The sequence below is a fragment of the Phyllobates terribilis genome, unplaced genomic scaffold (assembly GCF_046119375.1).
Source record: "Phyllobates terribilis strain yellow unplaced genomic scaffold, ASM4611937v1 Scaffold_1__5_contigs__length_1240528914, whole genome shotgun sequence".
NCBI classification, from domain to species: Eukaryota; Metazoa; Chordata; class Amphibia; order Anura; family Dendrobatidae; genus Phyllobates; species Phyllobates terribilis.
Window position 1 is genome coordinate 1,139,681,712 of NW_027362761.1, and position 19,789 is coordinate 1,139,701,500.

The 19,789-nt window shown below is 48.2% G+C and overlaps 1 protein-coding gene across 3 annotated transcripts in view; it reads right to left on the minus strand.

Moving 5' to 3' along the window:
* Window positions 1-19,789, minus strand: part of CPZ (carboxypeptidase Z) — a 131,300-nt gene that overhangs the window by 73,344 nt on the left and 38,167 nt on the right. For all 3 annotated transcript variants that reach the window (XM_073647667.1, XM_073647677.1, XM_073647658.1), the window contains exon 6: window positions 19,088-19,249. In XM_073647667.1, the coding sequence (XP_073503768.1) occupies window positions 19,088-19,249 (162 nt within the window). The remainder of the gene's footprint in view (window positions 1-19,087; window positions 19,250-19,789) is intronic.

A 19,789-nucleotide genomic window follows, 5' to 3' on the forward strand; every position in this document is an offset into this window, starting at 1 on the left:
CTTTTAGACACACATTTTAAATCACACCTTATTGGATGTATGTTTAAAGGGAACCTGTCATGTCCGCCATTGTTATTAACCTGCAGGTATAGGGTTAATCTGCATGGTAATAGCGGATAGCGGAAATTAACTTTATTCCTCCCAGGAGGCGCCGATTTTCATTCATGGGAGTGTGCACGACGTGGGTTCAGTCATCAGTGGCAGGTATAAGCACTTCTAACACTTTTACAGCTTGTTCTGCAGCATCTCTGTGCAGAGCGAGCTGTCAATCAAAGTGTCGGGGTGTGATTACAGCCGCCACTTACTGTGTACCAAGTGATGACTGCAGTCGCTCCGTGCAAACCCCCATGACTGAAAGTCTGCAGTTACCTGAAGGAATAAAGTTCATTTCATCCCAGTAGCTGCGATTTCTGCAAGATAATAGTATCAAAACTGCCTAGAATTGAACCTATAATAAAGATATAGACAGAGAATATAGACATAGACAGGGTATAGGCTGGTACGAGAGAGTATAAAATACATAACTAAAAAACTAGAACAAAGAGCAGGTATTGGCAGGAAACGCTAATATTTGGCAATGTGTCCAAAGGAGGCAGAACTGCCCCGGATGCTATTAACTAGTGTTGAGCCACCCCCGTAGTGTTCGGGTTCGGTTCGGTTCGTCGAACACCGGGATGTTCGAGGAACTGTTCGTCGAACTGTTCGTCGAACACCTTAGAACACCGTCGAACACCGTTAAAACCAATGGCAGGCAAACAAAAACACATAGAAACACATAGAAAACACCTGCAAAGGTGTCCAAAAGCTGACAAACTGCTCAGAAGACACTCTCTTTAAAAAAGCCGGCCGGCAAATTCAGCAGCGGCATACACCGGTACCCGACAATTTAGACAAGAAGGAATAGAGCATCACACATAGATTAGATAGATAGAAACATGTCAGTCACACATATAAGAAGCACAGTGACAGTGTTGGTTACTGCACTTGTCATTTAGTGTAAAGGATTTATTAAAAAAAATATTAGTGTTTTCATGCACCGTCTCTTTAAAAAAGCCGGCCGGCAATTCAGCATCTGTACCCGACAATTTAGAACAGAAAGAATAGAGCTTCACACATAGATTAGATAGATAGAAACATGTCAGTCACATATATAATAAGTACAGTGATAGTGTTGCTTACTATACTTGTCATTTAGTGTAAAGGATTTATTTAAAAAAATAATAGTGTTTTCATGCACTGTCTCTTTAAAAAAGCCGGCCGGCAATTCAGCAGCGGTACCCGACAATTTAGAACAGAAAGATAGAGCATCACACATAGATTAGATAGATAGAAACATGTCAGTCACATATATATGAAGTACAGTGATAGTGTTGGTTACTGTACTTGTCATTTAGTATTAAAATAAAGGATTTATTATTAAAAAAATTGGCGTGGGGTTCCCCTTAATTTTAGGCTCTAGCGGAGGTTAAGCAGACGGCTGGGGCAGATGTTTGAAGCCTGGGAAGGGGGTAATACCCACGGAGCTTCCCAGGCTACTAATATCAGCCCCCAGCTGAATACATAGCCTTTACTAGCTATTAAAATGGGGGACCCCCCAAAAAAAATGACGTGGGGTCCCCCCTAATTTAATAGCTAGCAAAGGCTAGGCAGACAGCTGGGGGCTGATATTAATAGCCCAGGAAGGGAGCCATGAATATTGGCCCCCTCCCAGGCTAGAAACACCAGCCGTCAGCCGCCCCAGAAATGGCGCATTCATAGGATGCGCCAATTCTGGCACTTAGCCTCGCTCTTCCACGCTGCCCTGGTGCGGTGGCAGGGGGTAATAGGGTTGGGGTTGATGTCAGCTTATAATGCCAGCTGACATCAAGCCCAGGTTAGTAATGGAGAGGCGTCTATAAGACACCCCCATTACTAACCCCATAGTCAAAGTTAAAAAAAACACAAACACCCAGAATAAAGTCCTTTAATTGAAATAAAGACACAATCCTTTATTGTTCTAAATTAAACCATACTTACCATCACGCCCATTCCAGCTGAAGCCAACGATCTCCTGCAATAAAAGAAAAATAATAAAGCAACCTCATCCTTACCTTTCCATGGTTCCCACGACAGCTTCAGCTCTGCTACATCGAGATGACAGGCTGGACCGCAGCAGAACGCTGCCATCCAGCCTGTCATCCCGCAGACACTGAGAAGCGCAGGCTTGCTTGCGCTGCTCAGCGTCTCTCTGTGACGACATCCAGATGAGCCGAGTTCATGTCCAATGAACTCGGCTCACCTCATGCACGTCACTGACAGCGTGGGAAAATTCTCACGCTGAAGCGCTGATTGCAGGAGAATTTTCCCACGCTGTCAGTGACGTGCAGGAGGTGAGCTGAGTTCATTGGACATGAGCTCACCTCATGCACATCACTGACAGCATGGGAGAATTCTCCTGCACTCAGCACTTCAGCGTGAGAATTTTCCCACGCTGTCAGTGACGTGCATGAGGTGAGCCGAGTTCATTGGACATGACCTAGGCTCATCTGGATGCCGTCACAGCGAGACAGTGAGGAGCGCAAGCATGCCTGCGCTTCTCAGTGTCTGCGGGATGACAGACTGGATGGCAGCGTTCTGCTGCGGTCCAGCCAGTCATCTCGATGTAGCAGAGCTGAAGCTGTCGTGGGAACCATGGAAAGGTAAGGATGAGGTTGGTTTATTATTTTTCTTTTATTGCAGGAGATCATTGGCTTCAGCTGGAATGGGTGTGATGGTAAGTATGGTTTAATTTAGAACAATAAAGAATTGTGTCTTTATTTCAATTAAAGGACTTTATTCTGGGTGTTGTGTTTTTTTTAAATACTTTACTAGAAATTCATGGCGGTCATGTCTAATACTGGCGTGACCCCATGAATTTTGGGCTTGGGGCCAGCTGATAATACCAAGCTGGCCCTAACCCCTTTATTACCCAGTGAGCCACCGCACCAGGGCCCTGGATGAGTTGGGTACAGCGCCAGAAGATGGCGCTTCTATGAACGCGCCATTTTCCGGGGTGGCTGCGGACTGCAATTTGTAGCGGGGGGGGGCCCAGAAAGCTTGGGCCTCCCTGCGCTGCAGATTCCAGCCCCCAGCTGCCTAGTTGTACCTGGCTGGACACAAAAATAGGGCGAAGCCCCACGTACTTTTTTTTTAATTATTTCATGAAATTCATGAAATAATTAAGAAAAAAAGGCCTTCCCTATATTGTTGTGTCCGGCCAGGTACAAATAGGCAGCTGGTGGTTGGGGGCAGCCCGTTCCTGCCTGCTGTACCTGGCTGGACACAAATATAGTGCGAAGCCCCACTTCAATTTTTTTTAATTATTTCATGAAATTCATGAAATAATTAAGAAAAAAAGGGCTTCCCTATATTGTTGTGTCCGGCCAGGTACAAATAGGCAGCTGGTGGATGGGGGCAGCCCGTTCCTGTCTGCTGTACCTGGCTGGACACAAATATAGTGCGAAGCCCCACTTCAATTTTTTTAAATTATTTCAGGAAATTCATGAAATAATTTAAAAAAAATTGACGTGGGGCTTCGCACTATATTTGTGTCCAGCCAGGTACAGCAGGCAGGAACGGGCTGCCCCCAACCACCAGCTGCCTATTTGTACCTGGCCGGACACAACAATATAGGGAAGCCCTTTTTTTCTTAATTATTTCATGAAATAATTTAAAGAAAATTGACGTGGGGCTTCGCCCTGTTTTTGTGTCCAGCCAGGTACAACTAGGCAGCTGGGGGCTGGAATCCGCAGCGCAGGGAGGCCCAAGCTTTCTGGGCCACCCCCGCTGCAAATTGCAGTCCGCAGCCACCCCGGAAAATGGCGCGTTCATAGAAGCGCCATCTTCTGGCGCTGTACCCAACTCATCCAGGGCCCTGATGCGGTGGCTCACTGGGTAATAAAGGGGTTAGGGCCAGCTTGGCATTATCAGCTGGCCCTAAGCCCGAAATTCATGGGGTCACGCCAATATTAGACATGACCACCATGAATTTCTAGTAAAGTATTTAAAAAAAACACAACACCCAGAAAAAAGTCCTTTAATTGAAATAAACACACAATTCTTTATTGTTCTAAATTAAACCATACTTACCATCACGCCCATTCCAGCTGAAGCCAACGATCTCCTGAAATAAAAGAAAAATAATAAAGCAACATCATCCTTACCTTTCCATGGTTCCCATGACAGCTTCAGCTCTGCTACATCGAGATGACAGGCTGGACCGCAGCAGAACGCTGCCATCCAGCCTGTCATCCCGCAGACACTGAGAAGCGCAGGCTTGCTTGCGCTCCACAGTGTCTCTCTGTGAGGGCATCCAGATGAGCCGAGTTAATGTCCAATGAACTCGGCTCACCTCATGCACGTCACTGACAGCGTGGGAAAATTCTCCTGCACTTAGCGCTTCAGCGTGGGAGAATTCTCACACTGAAGCGCTGAGTGCAGGAGAATTCTCCCACGCTGTCAGTGACGTGCAGGAGGTGAGCTGAGTTCATTGGACATGAGCTCACCTTATGCACGTCACTGACAGCGTGGGAAAATTCTCCTGCACTCAGCGCTTCAGCGTGGGAGAATTCTCACGCTGAAGCGCTGAGTGCAGGAGAATTCTCCCACGCTGTCAGTGACGTGCAGGAGGTGAGCTGAGTTCATTGGACATGAGCTCACCTTATGCACGTCACTGACAGCGTGGGAAAATTCTCCTGCACTCACCGCTTCAGCGTGAGAATTTTCCCACGCTGTCAGTGACGTGCATGAGGTGAGCCGAGTTCATTGGACATGAACTCGGCTCATCTGGATGTCGTCACAGAGAGACGCTGAGCAGCGCAAGCAAGCCTGCGCTTCTCAGTGTCTGCGGGATGAGAGGCTGGATGGCAGCGTTCTGCTGCGGTCCAGCCTGTCATCTCGATGTAGCAGAGCTGAAGCTGTTGTGGGAACCATGGAAAGGTAAGGATGAGGTTGCTTTATTATTTTTCTTTTATTGCAGGAGATCGTTGGCTTCAGCTGGAATGGGCGTGACTGTAAGTATGGTTTAATTTAGAACAATAAAGGATTGTGTCTTTATTTCAATTAAAGGACTTTATTCTGGGTGTTTGTGTTTTTTTTAACTTTGACTATGGGGTTAGTAATGGGGGTGTCTTATAGACGCCTCTCCATTACTAACCTGGGCTTGATGTCAGCTGGCATTATAAGCTGACATCAACCCCAACCCTATTACCCCCTGCCACCGCACCAGGGCAGCGTGGAAGAGCGAGGCTAAGTGCCAGAATTGGCGCATCCTATGAATGCGCCATTTCTGGGGCGGCTGACGGCTGGTGTTTCTAGCCTGGGAGGGGGCCAATATTCATGGCTCCTTTCCTGGGCTATTAATATCAGCCCTCAGCTGTCTGCCTAGCCTTTGCTAGCTATTAAATTAGGGGGGACCCCACGTCATTTTTTTTGGGGGGTCCCCCATTTTAATAGCTAGTAAAGGCTATGTATTCAGCTGGGGGCTGATATTAGTAGCCTGGGAAGCTCCGTGGGTATTACCCCCTTCCCAGGCTTCAAACATCTGCCCCAGCCGTCTGCTTAACCTCCGCTAGAGCCTAAAATTAAGGGGAACCCCACGCCAATTTTTTTAATAATAAATCCTTTATTTTAATACTAAATGACAAGTACAGTAACCAACACTATCACTGTACTTCATATATATGTGACTGACATGTTTCTATCTATCTAATCTATGTGTGAAGCTCTATTCTTTCTATTATAAATTGTCGGGTACAGATGCTGAATTGCCGGCCGGCTTTTTTAAAGAGACGGTGCATGAAAACACTATTATTTTTTTTGATAAATCCTTTACGCTAAATGACAAGTACAGTAAGCAACACTGTCACTGTACTTCATATATATGTGACTGACATGTTTCTATCTATCTAATCTATGTGTGAAGCTCTATTCTGTCTGTTATAAATTGTCGGGTACAGATGCTGAATTGCCGGCCGGCTTTTTTAAAGAGACGGTGCATGAAAACACTATTATTTTTTTTGATAAATCCTTTACGCTAAATGACAAGTACAGTAAGCAGCACTTTCACTGTACTTCGTATATATGTGGCTGACATGTTTATATCTATCTAATCTATGTGTGAAGCTCTATTCTTTCGGTTCTAAATTGTCGGGTACAGGTGTATGCCGCTGCTGAACTGCCGGCTTTTCATGTTTCACTGTTGGCACTGTTCCCATCGATTTGGGCAATCACTGTAATGCCACAACCACCATGGCTGTGGCATTACAGTGAGTGGCAGACAATCCCTGCATGATTGGTGCTCTAAATAGCGCCAGACATGCAGGACACGCTTTTGGTGCACGAACAGTTATCGAACATAACCTCGAACAGCCGAATTTTTTGCAAATCGTTCGGGTTCGTCGAACAACTCGAACACCGCCCAAAACAGCTCGAATTTGAGATTGGCGAACAGTTCTAGTCGAACACCGCTCATCTCTACTATTAACCTGCAAGTTAACCCTGTATCTGCAGATTAATAGTATTTTGAGACATGTTCCTTTTAAGACAGACTTATTGTTATTTGTAGTAGCATTCCCGCAGAAGTTAGCAATGGATTGTCCGCGACCGATCCAAGACAAAGAGCTGGAAATGATAGGAGCCAGCACCCCAGAAAGAGCCACTAAATTCTCTGAATGGAAATAATGGTGTCCGGAGGCCAAAACCCTCGACCAATCGACTGCGTTAATTTCATCTTAAATGTGTATTCAGCTATGGTGAACACATTTAATAGGGATCCCTTTAGAATCCAAAAGAGCCGGCTCTATTCGGTGAGCGGAGCCAAGTGATCCAGATAACCAAAAAGAGCCGGACTGTCCATCACTAGCAGAAGCTGTATTGGCTTTTCCGTCCCTCCACCTCTCACTGGACACACTATTGATAAATTTTAGAGTGTTCTGCCAATACCTTCTCTATTTGTTCTAGTTTTTTTAGTTATGTATTTTATACTCTCTCGTGCCAGCCTATATTCTGTTTATGGCCATGTTCACACGTTCAGTATTTGGTCAGCTTTTTACCACAGTATTTGTAAGCCAAAACCAGGATTGGAACAATCAGAGGAAAAGTATAATAGAAACACGTCACCACTTCTGTATTTATCACCCACTCCTGGTTTTGTCTTACAAATACTGATGTAAAATACTGACCAAATACTCAAAGTGTGAGCATGGCCTATGAGTGATAATATCTTGATTATAGGTTTAATTCTTCATACAGGCAGGTTTGATACCACTATATTCCGGTTTGGGTATACATATTTATTTGGTGTGTCCAATTGTTATCTGCTTTTGAGGCAGAGCAGGTTTATAAGGATCTATACCCAGATTTACATGTTTCTGATATTTTAGAATTTTATGTGCTTTTAAATGTTTTCCTTGTCCACACTGTGACTTAGGAAAGATTTTGTAATTTTTTTTATCTTGACTATATATTTTGATACAAGCACATTTTTTATACACACTTGAGATCTAGTGTTTAGGCAAAAAGGTTTTAGGGGGCAAGGCCAGAAGTATAAAAAAAAGATTAAAAAATGCTTATTTTGCCGGTGCATGAGTGTGTGTGTGCAGGGTGAAGTTCCACACTGGTTGCGATCATCATTTAGTGCGCACACCAGCTGGTAGCAGCAATTAGCTGTTGCTCCTCCTATCAGAGCAAAGAACACCGATTCCACTGAAGTGCCACCGAGGAAAGAGGAAAAGATAGATCCGCTGCAACACTCCAAGTCCTGCTTCATCCATCTCACCATTTTAGTACACACAAAAAAAAACTGGACTGGTGGAAAGTAGACTGGTTGCAGTGGAGTATTGTAGTTGTGTGATTTCTTATTCTTTTGCATGTTTGTCACACTTAAATGTTTCAGATCACAAAACAGAAATTTAAATATTAGACAAAGATAACACAAGTAAACAAAAAATGCAGTTTTTAAAATAAAGATCTTTATTATTAAGGAAAAAAGAAATCCAAACCTACAGGGCCCTGTGTGAAAAACTGATTGCCCCCTAAACCTAATAACTGGTTGGGCCACGATTAGCAGCAATAACTGCAATAAAGCGTTTGCTATAACTGGCAATGAGTCTTTTACAACTCTCTGGAGGAATTTTGGCCACTCATCTTTGCAAAATCATTGTAATTCAGCCACACTGGAGAGTTTGAGCACGGACCGCCTTTTGAAGGTCATGCTACAGCATCTCAATCGGATTAAGGTCAGGACTTTGACTAAGCCACTCCAAAGTCTTAATTTTGTTTTAATTAAGCCATTCAGAGGTGGACTTGCTGGTGTTTTGGATCATTGTCCTGCTGCATAACCCAAGTTCTCTTCAGCTTGAGGTCACGAACAGATGGCAGGACATTCTCCTTCAGAATTTTTTGATAGACACCGGAATTCATGGTTCCATTTACCACAGCAAGTCTTTAAGATCTTGAAGCAGCAAAACAGCCCCAGACCATCACACTACTGTAGCGTCGGCGTTCCTGCCTCCTGCCAGACAGGGACGCCGTTCCCCTCACCTCTCCGCTCCGTGCCCGGCGGCTTCCTCCCGCTCTGCTGGCAGCGCGCGCTGCTTCCCGGCCTCTGTGCTTAGGAGAGGGGGAGCGCGCGCGCGCGCCGTCCTAAGGTGTCCCCGGCCAATGGCCGGAGGACCTCACCATATATAAGGCACCTCCTCCAAAATGGAGGTGCCCGAGCAATGTTGTTGCAAAGTCTTTCAACTCTGCTTCAGCCCTCAGGTCCCGTTACCAGTTACCTGCCAATCACCTGCCAATCACCTGCCTGATACCTGCCTGATATCTGCTTACATGCTTGCTATCCTGTGGAGCGACAGTCTGCCTACCAGCACCTGCCAGTCTGTCTATGGATCAGTCCGCCTGCGGACCAGGAAGTACCTACCAGATACCTGCTTGATACCGTCCTGCCTGTCCAGAGACTCTTGCCCGCTCACCTGCTACCTGCCTGCTAGCCTACCTGGAGGCTCTGCCGTCACTTGCCGTGACCACCTGCCAGTCCTGAGACTCTTGCCCGCTCACCTGGGAGCGCTCACCTGCTACCTGCCTGCTAGCCTACCTGGAGGCTCTGCCGTCACTTGCCGTGACCACCTGCCTGTCCAGAGACTCTTGCCCGCTCACCTGGGAGCACTCACCTGCTACCTGCCTGCTAGCCTATCTAGAGACTCTTCCCTGCTGTCACTTGCCGTGACCACCTGCCTGTCTAGAGACTCTTACCCTGGTGTCACTTGCCGTGACCATCCGCCTGCCTAGAGACTGTCCCCGTCACTTGCCGTGACTTCCTGCCCCTTCTACCCAGAGACTGTCCCTGTCACTTGCCGTGACTACCTGCCCGCCTTCCCTGGGAGCCACCCGCTTCCTTACAAGGACTGCCCCTTTGTATAGTTGCTCAGAGGTTCCACCTCCCAGACCCGTTACAGTTTGCTTGGGCCATGGAACCCGGTGACACCCAAGCTCCCTCGCTCTCGGACCTTTGCCATGAACTGTCCCGTCAGAGGTCCCAACAGGAGTCCATCCTGAGCCACCTGCGTAGTGTTAACTCACGCCTGGACACACTGACTACATCTTCGGGACCGGCTTCCAGTCGCACGAATCCTACCCCGGCAGCGCCGCTGTCCATCAATTCCATGGCATCTCTTCCCGGTCCTCGCCTCACCGCCCCGCCTCGTTTTGGCGGAGATCCCGGTCAGGCACGGGGCTTCATTAACCTGTGCACTCTGCACTTCGAACTGTTGGCACACCAGTTTTCCACCGACCGAGCCAAAGTAGCCTTCATCATGTCCCATCTCACGGGGGAGGCGCTGGCTTGGCCAAATCCTCTATGGGAGAGAGTAGACCCCCTGGTGTCCAACCTGCCCGCCTTTCTCACGGCTTTCTTGAAGGTCTTCGATGAACCAGGACGGAGGACCTCATCCGCCTCATCTCTGCTACGCCTCCGCCAAGGAAGTCTCACCGTGGGCCAATATGCCATACGGTTCCAAACCCTTGCTTCGGAGCTTGCCTGGGATAACGACGCCCTGGTGTCCGTCTTCTGGGAGGGTCTGTCCGGCAGTATTAAAGATGAACTCGCCGGTCGGGACATTCCTACCACTCTCAACGACTTAATTACACTTGCCACCCGGATTGACATCCGGTTCCAGGAGCGCACCAAAGAGGTCACCCGTGAGAAGAGGTTTCCACGCCTTGCCCCTACCTTCCAGAGATCCGTCACTTCCTCAGTTACTCCTCCGGCGCACTCACCCGAGCCTATGCAGGTCGACCAGACCAAGATGGTCAAGACCCGTCAGGAATTACGCCGTGCCGAGGGGAGCTGCTTCTACTGTGGCAGTAAGGAGCACCGGATCCGTTCCTGCCCGGAGAGGTCGGGAAACGCCTGTGTCTAGGATCGCTCAGAGAGGTCACCCTAGACAGAAATAAACCCTCTACATCTCTAATGCTGTCGGGCTCTCTCACGCCCTCTTGCTAGGCCTACCTTGGCTCCAGAGACACGCACCCGTGCTTGATTGGCAGACCGGAGAAGTTCTTCGCTGGGGACAGGACTGAAAAAAGTCTTGTTTAGTTCCCGTTCATCCTGCTCGTCCTTCTCCTACCCCAGCCAATCTACCCGGCCTTCCGGCTCCCTATTGGTGTTTTGCGGACGTCTTTAATAAAAGAGACGCAGAGACGTTACCCCCTCATAGACCATACGACTGCCCAACAGACCTGATGCCCGGCGCTACTCCTCCCCGTGGGCGTATTTACCCTTTGTCTGCTGCTGAGACCCGGTCCATGTCTGAATATATTGAGGAGAATCTGGCCCGGGGATTTATCCGGAAATCTACCTCCCCGGCGGGAGCAGGCTTCTTCTTCGTCAAAAAGGACGGCTCACTCCGTCCCTGTATAGACTATAGAGGCCTTAACCTGATCACAGTGAAGAATAAATACCCCCTTCCGCTCATTCCTGAATTATTTGACCGTCTGAGGGGGGCTAGAATCTTCACCAAGCTGGACCTCCGTGGGGCGTATAATCTGGTCCGTATCCGTCAGGGGGATGAATGGAAGATGGCATTCAACATCCGGGATGGCCACTATGAATATCTTGTAATGCCGTTCGGTCTCTGTAATGCTCCCGTCGTCTTTCAAGAGTTGGTCAATGACATCTTCCGTGACCTTCTCTACTCCTGCGTGGTGGTGTACCTGAACGACATCTTGGTCTTCTCTCCGGATCTTCTCACTCACCGGAGGGACGTTCGTCAGGTCCTGCTCAGGCTCAGGCAGAACCACCTCTACGCTAAATATGAGAAGTGCCTCTTTTAGCAGACCTCGCTTCCGTTTCTGGGCTACATAATCTCTCAGACCGGCCTACAAATGGACCCTGAGAAACTGTCTGCCATCGAGAAGTGGCCCCGACCAGAGGGGTTGAAGGCTATTCAGCGGTTCCTGGGCTTCGCCAACTACTACCGCATTTTCATTCCGCACTTCTCTTCCCGGACTGCCCCTATCTCGGCGCTCACCCGTAAGGGCGCTAAACCCAGAGAATGGCCGCCCGAAGCAGAGGAGGCCTTCCTTTCTTTAAAACGAGCTTTTTCCTCCGCCCCTGTGCTGCATCGTCCAGACGGCAACAAACAATTCTTTCTAGAAGTCGACGCTTCCTCCTCCGGAGCCGGAGCAGTACTTACCCAAAAGTCGTCTTCCGGAAGAATGGTAACCTGCGGCTTCTTCTCCAAACTCTTCTCCTCATCTGAGCGCAACTATTCTATAGGAGACCGAGAATTGTTGGCCATTAAGTTGGCACTGGAGGAGTGGCGTTACCTGCTCGAGGGGGCTCTTCACCCGGTAATAATTTACACGGACCACAAGAACTTGGCTTACCTCCAGAGTGCCCAGAGACTTAACCCGCGCCAAGCCCGGTGGTCCTTGTTCTTCGCCCGCTTTAATTTCATTCTACATTTTCGCCCGGCTGACAAAAACATCAAAGCTGATGCCTTATCCCGATCCTTTTTGGTCTCTGATCTTGAGGAGGAGCCTAAACACATCATCGACCCCGCCAAAGTAATGCAGGTTGCCCCCGTGAATCTAAATCGTCTTCCACCTGGTAAGACATTCGTAACTGTTCCTGATCGTGAGAGGGTTTTACACTGGGGACACTCGTCCAAGCTAGCTGGCCACGCTGGTCAGAAAAAGACCCTCCAGCTTATTTCCCGGCATTACTGGTGGCCTACCCTGCACAAGGACGTAATAGACTTTGTTTCAGCCTGTGTGTCCTGCGCCCGCAACAAGGTTCCGAGACATCTGCCAGCCGGCCGTCTGCTTCCTCTTCCTGTACCTGCTGCCCCTGCTGCATATAGCTATGGACTTTATAACAGACCTCCCTGTCTCTGCCGGTTGTACGGTCATATGGGTGGTCGCTGACCGCTTTTCCAAAATGGCTCACTTTATTCCCTTGCCGGGTCTCCCGTCTGCATCAGAGTTAGCTAAAGACTTTATCCATCATGTCTTCCGTCTACACGGTCTTCCTCTCCACATCGTATCCAACCGAGGGGTTCAGTTCACCTCTTGTTTTTGGCGAGCCATGTGTAAACTGCTGGGGGTCACCTTGGACTTTTCTTCTGCATATCACCCACAGTCCAATGGCCAAGTAGAAAGGATCAACCAAATTTTAACCAGTTACCTTCGGCACTTTGTTAATGCTCAACATTCCGACTGGGTGGATCTTTTACCGTTGGCCGAATTTTCTTACAATAATCACGAGAGCGAATCTTCCTCCAAATCCCCGTTTTTTGTAGTCTTCGGTCAGCATCCACGGATCCCGTTTCCCGTTTCCACCTCGGTGGACAATCCGGCTGCGGAATCTCTCGTTAACAAATTTTCCTCCATTTGGGAAAGTACCAGATACGCACTTCTTCAGTCATCCGAGCGGATGAAAAAACAGGCTAACAAAAGACGTCTGGATCCACCACAATTCCGTCCTGGAGATAAGGTCTGGCTCTCGTCCAAGTATGTCCGGCTCAAGATTCCTTCCTACAAGTTAGGGCCTCGGTTCATCGGCCCACTGGAAGTTATCAAACAAATCAACCCGGTGGCCTATAAATTGAAACTCCCAGCCAACTTGCGGATCCCTAACTCCTTCCATGTGTCTCTACTCAAACCCGTGGTACTTAACTCTTTTTCCAAGTCTACAGGTACGCCTCCTGCTCCGGTTTCCACTGAAAAAGAGTTTGAGGTAGAGAACATTCTGGCCACCAAAAGGGTAAGAGGAAAGTCCTTTTTTCTAGTGGATTGGAAGGGGTTTGGTCCTGAGGAGAGAACATGGGAGCCCTGGGAGAACATCCATGCCCCGCTCATCCTTGATAAATTTCTCTCTGGCCTAAAAAAGGGGGGGCCTAAAGGGGGGGGGTACTGTAGCGTCGGCATCCCTGCCTCCAGCCAGACAGGGACGCCGTTCCCCTCACCTCTCGCTCTGCTTCCCGGCCTCTGTGCTTAGGGCGCGCACTGCGCGCGCTCCCCCTCTCTTAAAGGGGCCGCGCGCGCCGTCCTAAGGAGTCCCCGGCCAATGGCCAGAGGACCTCACCATATATAAGGCACCTCCTCCAAAATGGAGGTGCCCGAGCAATGTTGTTGTAAAGCCTTTCAACTCTGCTTCGGCCCTCAGGTCCCGTTACCAGTTACCTGCCAATCACCTGCCTGATACCTGCCTGATATCTGCTTACCTGCTTGCTATCCTGTGGTCCGACAGTCTGCCTACCAGCACCTGCCAGTCTGTCTATGGATCAGTCCGCCTGCGGACCAGGAAGTACCTACCAGATACCTGCTTGATTCCTGCCTGCCTGTCCAGAGACTCTTGCCCGCTCACCTGCTACCTGCCTGCTAGCCTACCTGGAGGCTCTGCCGTCACTTGCCGTGACCACCTGCCTGTCCAGAGACTCTTGCCCGCTCACCTGGGAGTGCTCACCTGCTACCTGCCTGCTAGCCTACCTGGAGGCCCTGCCGTCACTTGCCGTGACCACCTGCCTGTCCAGAGACTCTTACCCTGCTGTCACTTGCCGTGACCATCCGCCTGCCTAGAGACTGTCCTCGTCACTTGCCGTGACTTCCTGCCTCTTCTACCCAGAGACTGTCCCTGTCACTTGCCGTGACTACCTGCCTTCCCTGGGAGCTACCCGCTTCCTTACAAGGACTGCCCCTTTGTATAGTTGCTCAGAGGCTCCACCTCCCAGACCCGTTACAACTACCACCACCATATTTTATGATGTTCCTTTTCTGAGATGCTGTGTTACTTCTTCGCCAGATATAATGGGACATACACCTTCCAAAAAGTTCAACTTTTGTCTCGTCAGTCCACAGAATATTCTCCCAAAAGTCTTGACTATTATCAAGATTTTTTCTGGCAAAACTGAGACAAGCCTTTATGTTCTTTTTACTCAGCATTGGTTTTAGTCTTAAATCTCAGCCATGCATGCCATTTTTGCCCAGTTTCTTTCTTATGGTGGAGTCATGAACACTAACGTTAACTGAGGCAAGTGAGGGCTGCAGTTCTTTGGATGTTGTTGTGAGGTCTTTTGTGATGTCTTAGATGAGTCGTCGCTGCACCCTTGGGGTAATTTTGGTCTGCCGGCCACTACTGGGAAGGTTCACCACTGTTCCATGTTTTCGCCATTCGTGGATAATGGCTCTCTCTGTGGTTCACTGGAGTCCCAAAGCCTTAGAAATGGCTTTATAACCTTTTCCATACTGATAGATCTCAATTACTTAGTTTCTCATTTGTTCCTGAATTTCTGTGGATCACAGCATGATGTGTAGCTTTTGAGTATCTTTTGGTCTACTTCACTTTGTCATGCAGGTCCTATTTAAGTGATTTCTTGATTGAGAACAAGTGTAATCAGGCCTGCGTGTGGCTAGGGAAATTGAACTCCGCTTCCCATAGGAGTGATAAACCACAGTTAATTTATGTTTTAAGGGGGGGGGGGTGCAATCACTTTTTCACACAGGGCCCTGTAGGTTTGGATTTCTTTTTCCCTTAATAATAAAGACCTTCATTTAAAAACTGCATTTTGTCTTTACTTGTGTTATCTTTGTCTAATATTTACATTTGTTTTGTGATCTGAAACATTTAAGTGTGACAACATGCAAAAGAATAAGAAATCAGGAAGGGGGCAAACACTTTTTCACACCACTGTATGTGCATTCGCGACTGGCAGTCATTGATTTGGCCAGGAATAGTGAAGTGGTGCGTTTGCTGGTGTAAGTGTTTAATTAGTGGGGAGGGTCAGCTCAAGTAGCATTGAATGCACCGAGGGGGATCTGGGGGGTGTATCATCTGCATGCTGGCTGGTAACAGTCATAACATGGTGGGAAGAGCTGGAGGTGAACATTGCACTGATTGGTGGAACAGAAGTCACTGACCAATTAGGGAAAACAAACACATATATACACGCATTAACTACTTGCATATAATATACACTTACCAAATACTTACATGCACACTCAGAACAGACTATCTAATTTAATTAAAAAAATAAGAAAGTATCCTAAAAAAACTTTTAAATGTGTTTCCCCAATTTTAAAAGTTATTGCCTATCCTTCATTCTCTGTGGTACTGATGGTACTACAGTAGAGAGAGAACTTCAGAACACAGCATTCCCCTGCAGTCCCTTCGAGAATGAATGAAGCACGTGAGGCCACTGCTCCATTCCATCAGAGCCCGGTTCTTACAACCAGTGGGGGTCCGGGCGGTTGGACTCCCATTGATCAGAAAGTTATTACTTAAATATCTACGCACTCTCGACTGAGTGTGCATGTGTATAGAGGTTTCCAGAGACAGCTGTGGACCTAAAGGCACATTAACAACCACCCATCAGCTATATAAAAGTCAATCAACGCTCATTTACGGCCCAGTTAATTATCCCCATAGAAACTGATAGGGAAAGAACAATGGTTAATACAATCATTCTTCTCTTGTATCATGTTATCAGCAGCCCATGACTTGTTTATGTAGCGCCCCGAGGGTTCGGTTGCTACAGGGGTATTGCACCTCAACCAGAGGTGTGATATTCCACTCCCAGGTGAAGATGGAGTATGGACCAGGGCTCAGTTAGCTGCAAACACACACTCACCCCATTTCCGGGGGACAGCTCGACGGTGCTCCCATTTATATATATGCAGACACAACTGACCATGTCCCTGGCTGGAGTGGGGAGGGGGGAGAGAACCCAGTGATGTAGGAGCAGAAGGGGACGGTTTCTGGAGCATAGGAAGGAGCTCATTGGGTGCTGGTCACCTGAGCTCAGACACAGTGGTAGATAAAAGGTGGGAGCCATCTTTAGTGTGAATGCAGAGAGGAAGTTCAGTCAGAGCAGGAGAGAGAGCTGACAGGGAGCTGCGGCTCAGCCTGAGCTCAGCTCCACGAGGCAGGCCTAGGGTAAAGGCCGGAGCCAGAGAGGAGAAGAGAAGAAGGAGAAGGAAGGAAAGAGGAGAGACAGAGGAGTAGAAAGGCTTCAGAAACAAGAAGGCAGAAGGGACCCTAAGAGAGAGCAGAACGGACAGCAACCATTGCAAACCCACATTATATCGGGTGAAGGGTCAGGTCGTGGAAGGGTACCAGATTCCCAAGTTGGTGGAGGTAAATTATCCCTCAGCCAAAAACCGGAGGTCGTGATCATCTATTGGTGCGACCCCCCGCCAAACCTACTAGGAAGGCAACATATAGGATAGCGGGAAGCGGGGCCCACGTTTGCCCGCATAGATCCGCGGCAGCTGGACAGAAGTTTGGTCACTGGTGGGGCACGAGAGGCCAAAGAAAGGACAGAAGGGGTCCTGTGCCATACTCCTGAATTGCCTGGGGGTTGACCGAGCCCCTCACCTGGTGGACGCAGCACGGCTTGGGCAGTCATTGCTGACAGAAATGACATGGATAACAACTGTGAGTAAAGGCCTGGACTGCATCATTGGACTCTGTGTTATTTATGCTGCTCCTGCACCATCACCCCCAGCATTCTATTACACTGCCCTGAGGCTACACTCTTCCCGTGGGGAGTTATCCTATCCCTGTGCTGCATATCTACATCAGCCTCAGCGGTCTGCCTTGCAGCGGCGGTCCTCCCTGACCGCAATCCACGGGTGGCGTAGTCGGACATTCAAAACCCTACAAATAGACTGCCACAGCATTTGGTTTGACCACCCTGAGCCACGGGATCGGGTTGCCACTACTACCCCCAACATTGCGCTGAAGCCTGGTTCCGGGTGCCCCACGGCCCAGGGGGTGAGTCATTTACATGGGGCGATATGCTGCCAATGATTTGTGGCGCCCCTGAGGGTTCATTCGCCACAGAGGTACTGCATCTCACCCAGAGGTGTGGTATCTCACTCTCAGGTAAGGAAGGAGTACTGCCCGGGACCCTAACACCTGCATCCAACACTACACTACTCCAGACCAGCAGAAGGGGCAAGATGAGTCGCTATCCTGCTGAGCCCTGTCCCTGGCTGGAGTGGGGGGAACCAAAGTAGGGAGAACCATGTAGTGGGTGTGGGTGGAGGAAGTAAATCAGGGGAGCACTTGTTGGGAATAGTATAAAGAGGGAAGCCATCTTGGGAGTGCAGTTCAGTTCCAGTCAGTGAGTTCAGTCAGAGGAGGGCAGTGAGAGGAGCAGGAGCTCTGTAGGAGCTCTGCTCAGGAGGAGGGCCTAGCCAGAGAGGCCCAAGACTGAAGAGAGAGGAGCAGGAGAAAGGCTCCAGGAACGTGGAAGGGACCCCAGGGGTACGGGTAGTGCTGGAGGTCACTCGTACGCCCGAATCTGCCAGGAGGTGGAGGGGTCAGATCACACAAAGGGGACCGGTCCCTAATCTAGCGGAGTTCTTTAAGCCTTAACTAGGAAACCGGAGGCTGCAGTATTTCAGGTACTGCAGCCACAAGCCACATCTGTCTCACCAAGAAGGTGGCTATAGAGGACCCAGGGGACAAAGAAGACGTCGCCTGGCAAGGTCCACGGTCACTGGATTGGGACACTAGGTGTGAGGTGCAGGGAGATGGCCAGAAGGAACACACAGAAGGGGGTCCTGTTATGTACTCCGGAGGTACCTGAGGGTTGGCTGAGCCCCTGCCCGGTGAACGCAGCATGACGTGGGAAGTTATGATCTCCAGTTGTAAACAGGAGCAAAATAAGAACTGTGAGTAAATTAGGAAGACTGCATCCCACTGTCTCTGTCACTTATTACTGCTGCGCCATCACCCCCTGCACTACACTGCACCACGAGTGCTACTTCCATAACAGCAACATCTACACTGCCCTGGAGCTAAGCTCTACCTGTGGAGAGCTGAACCAACTCTGCTGCATTTACACCAGCTCCAGAGGACCTGCTCCGAAGTGGCGGCTCCATATAGCCGCATACCACAGGTGGCGTCACGAACTGTATATAATAACTTTAAATCCCCTGTAAATAAACTCCTTTTATTGACCGCCCTGGGTCATGGACCGGGTCACCACCACTGTAACATCTCCCCTAGCAACGACCGACCCGGCACAGAGTACCCCACGGCCCAGAGGGAGCGTCAGATTTAATGTATAAACGATCTGTTCACCGGATGAACAAGCTTTTTGCTCGTTCATAAGGTGGTCGGCGGCATGTTTACACAATCCGATGCACAGGAGCATGCTCATAGTCTGACTCAGCAAAAGGAGGCACGAGCACAAAAAGTACCTGGACTCCAAATATGGCCCTGTACACTACATCATGTCATATCTGTGTATGGATATGTTTTTTCATTGTGTTGTTAGCTGCACCCCTCTGAATAAGTGGATATTGCCAACTCTTCTTGAGTTTTAATAGATCTGCCCCTGTCAGCGCTAACAGGATAATAATTACGCATTATGGGACCATAAAACGAATCTAAAGATAAACATACTTACAAAATTATAAAATATAGTACACAAATAAGTAGAAAATAATTTAAAAGTCTAAAATTCTAAAACTATAGTTGAAGAAAATATTACATATTTTCTATAAGCATAAAATCATATAATATTGTACAAAATAAATAAAAAATCAAAATCCTTCATACCTTACCCCACCAATACGACTCGGGAATTGGCATATGATCAACTCGTGCTGAGCGAACTTTCATAATCTTATGCACCTCTGATGTCAAATCCGGGAAATTTCTATTGAGATCAATATTCTGAGCTGTCATTCGCCCATTTGTCCATCCATTGTAGCCAGCACCCTGAGAGATGAAGACATTCAGATAAATCTATTTTTTTCTTTTTCATAAGAGAAATATATTTTTAATCATGTGGATTCTATGTAATATTTTTCTGGAAGTTTTCAAACTTTCTTTTTATAAACTTTTCTATACAACAAATGGTAAATATATAGGGTAATCAAATGGTTAACACATTGGTTAAAGTGATTCTCCACCTTTTATCAAAATTGAGCCCCAATTAATTCCTTCGTATATCTATATATGAATTTTTCATATATGCTTCTTTCTTTACTTATGAGCCACTTCTCCTACAACTCATCCCCTTCTCCTGAACTAATCACTCAAAAATACAACTGATGTCCATCTTTCTCTGGAGAAAATGGACTGTAAGCTCACTGAAGGATCAGATTACAGGTGCCTATTGAACTTTATCCATAGGGGGAGGAGAAGAGTTACAGAGAGATACACACTATGGTGCTACTGCTTCTTAGTCCGTGTTTTACTACTCCCAGTGCAGGATTCACAGCTACACTGCTATACAATGTCCTCCATGCTGCTGCT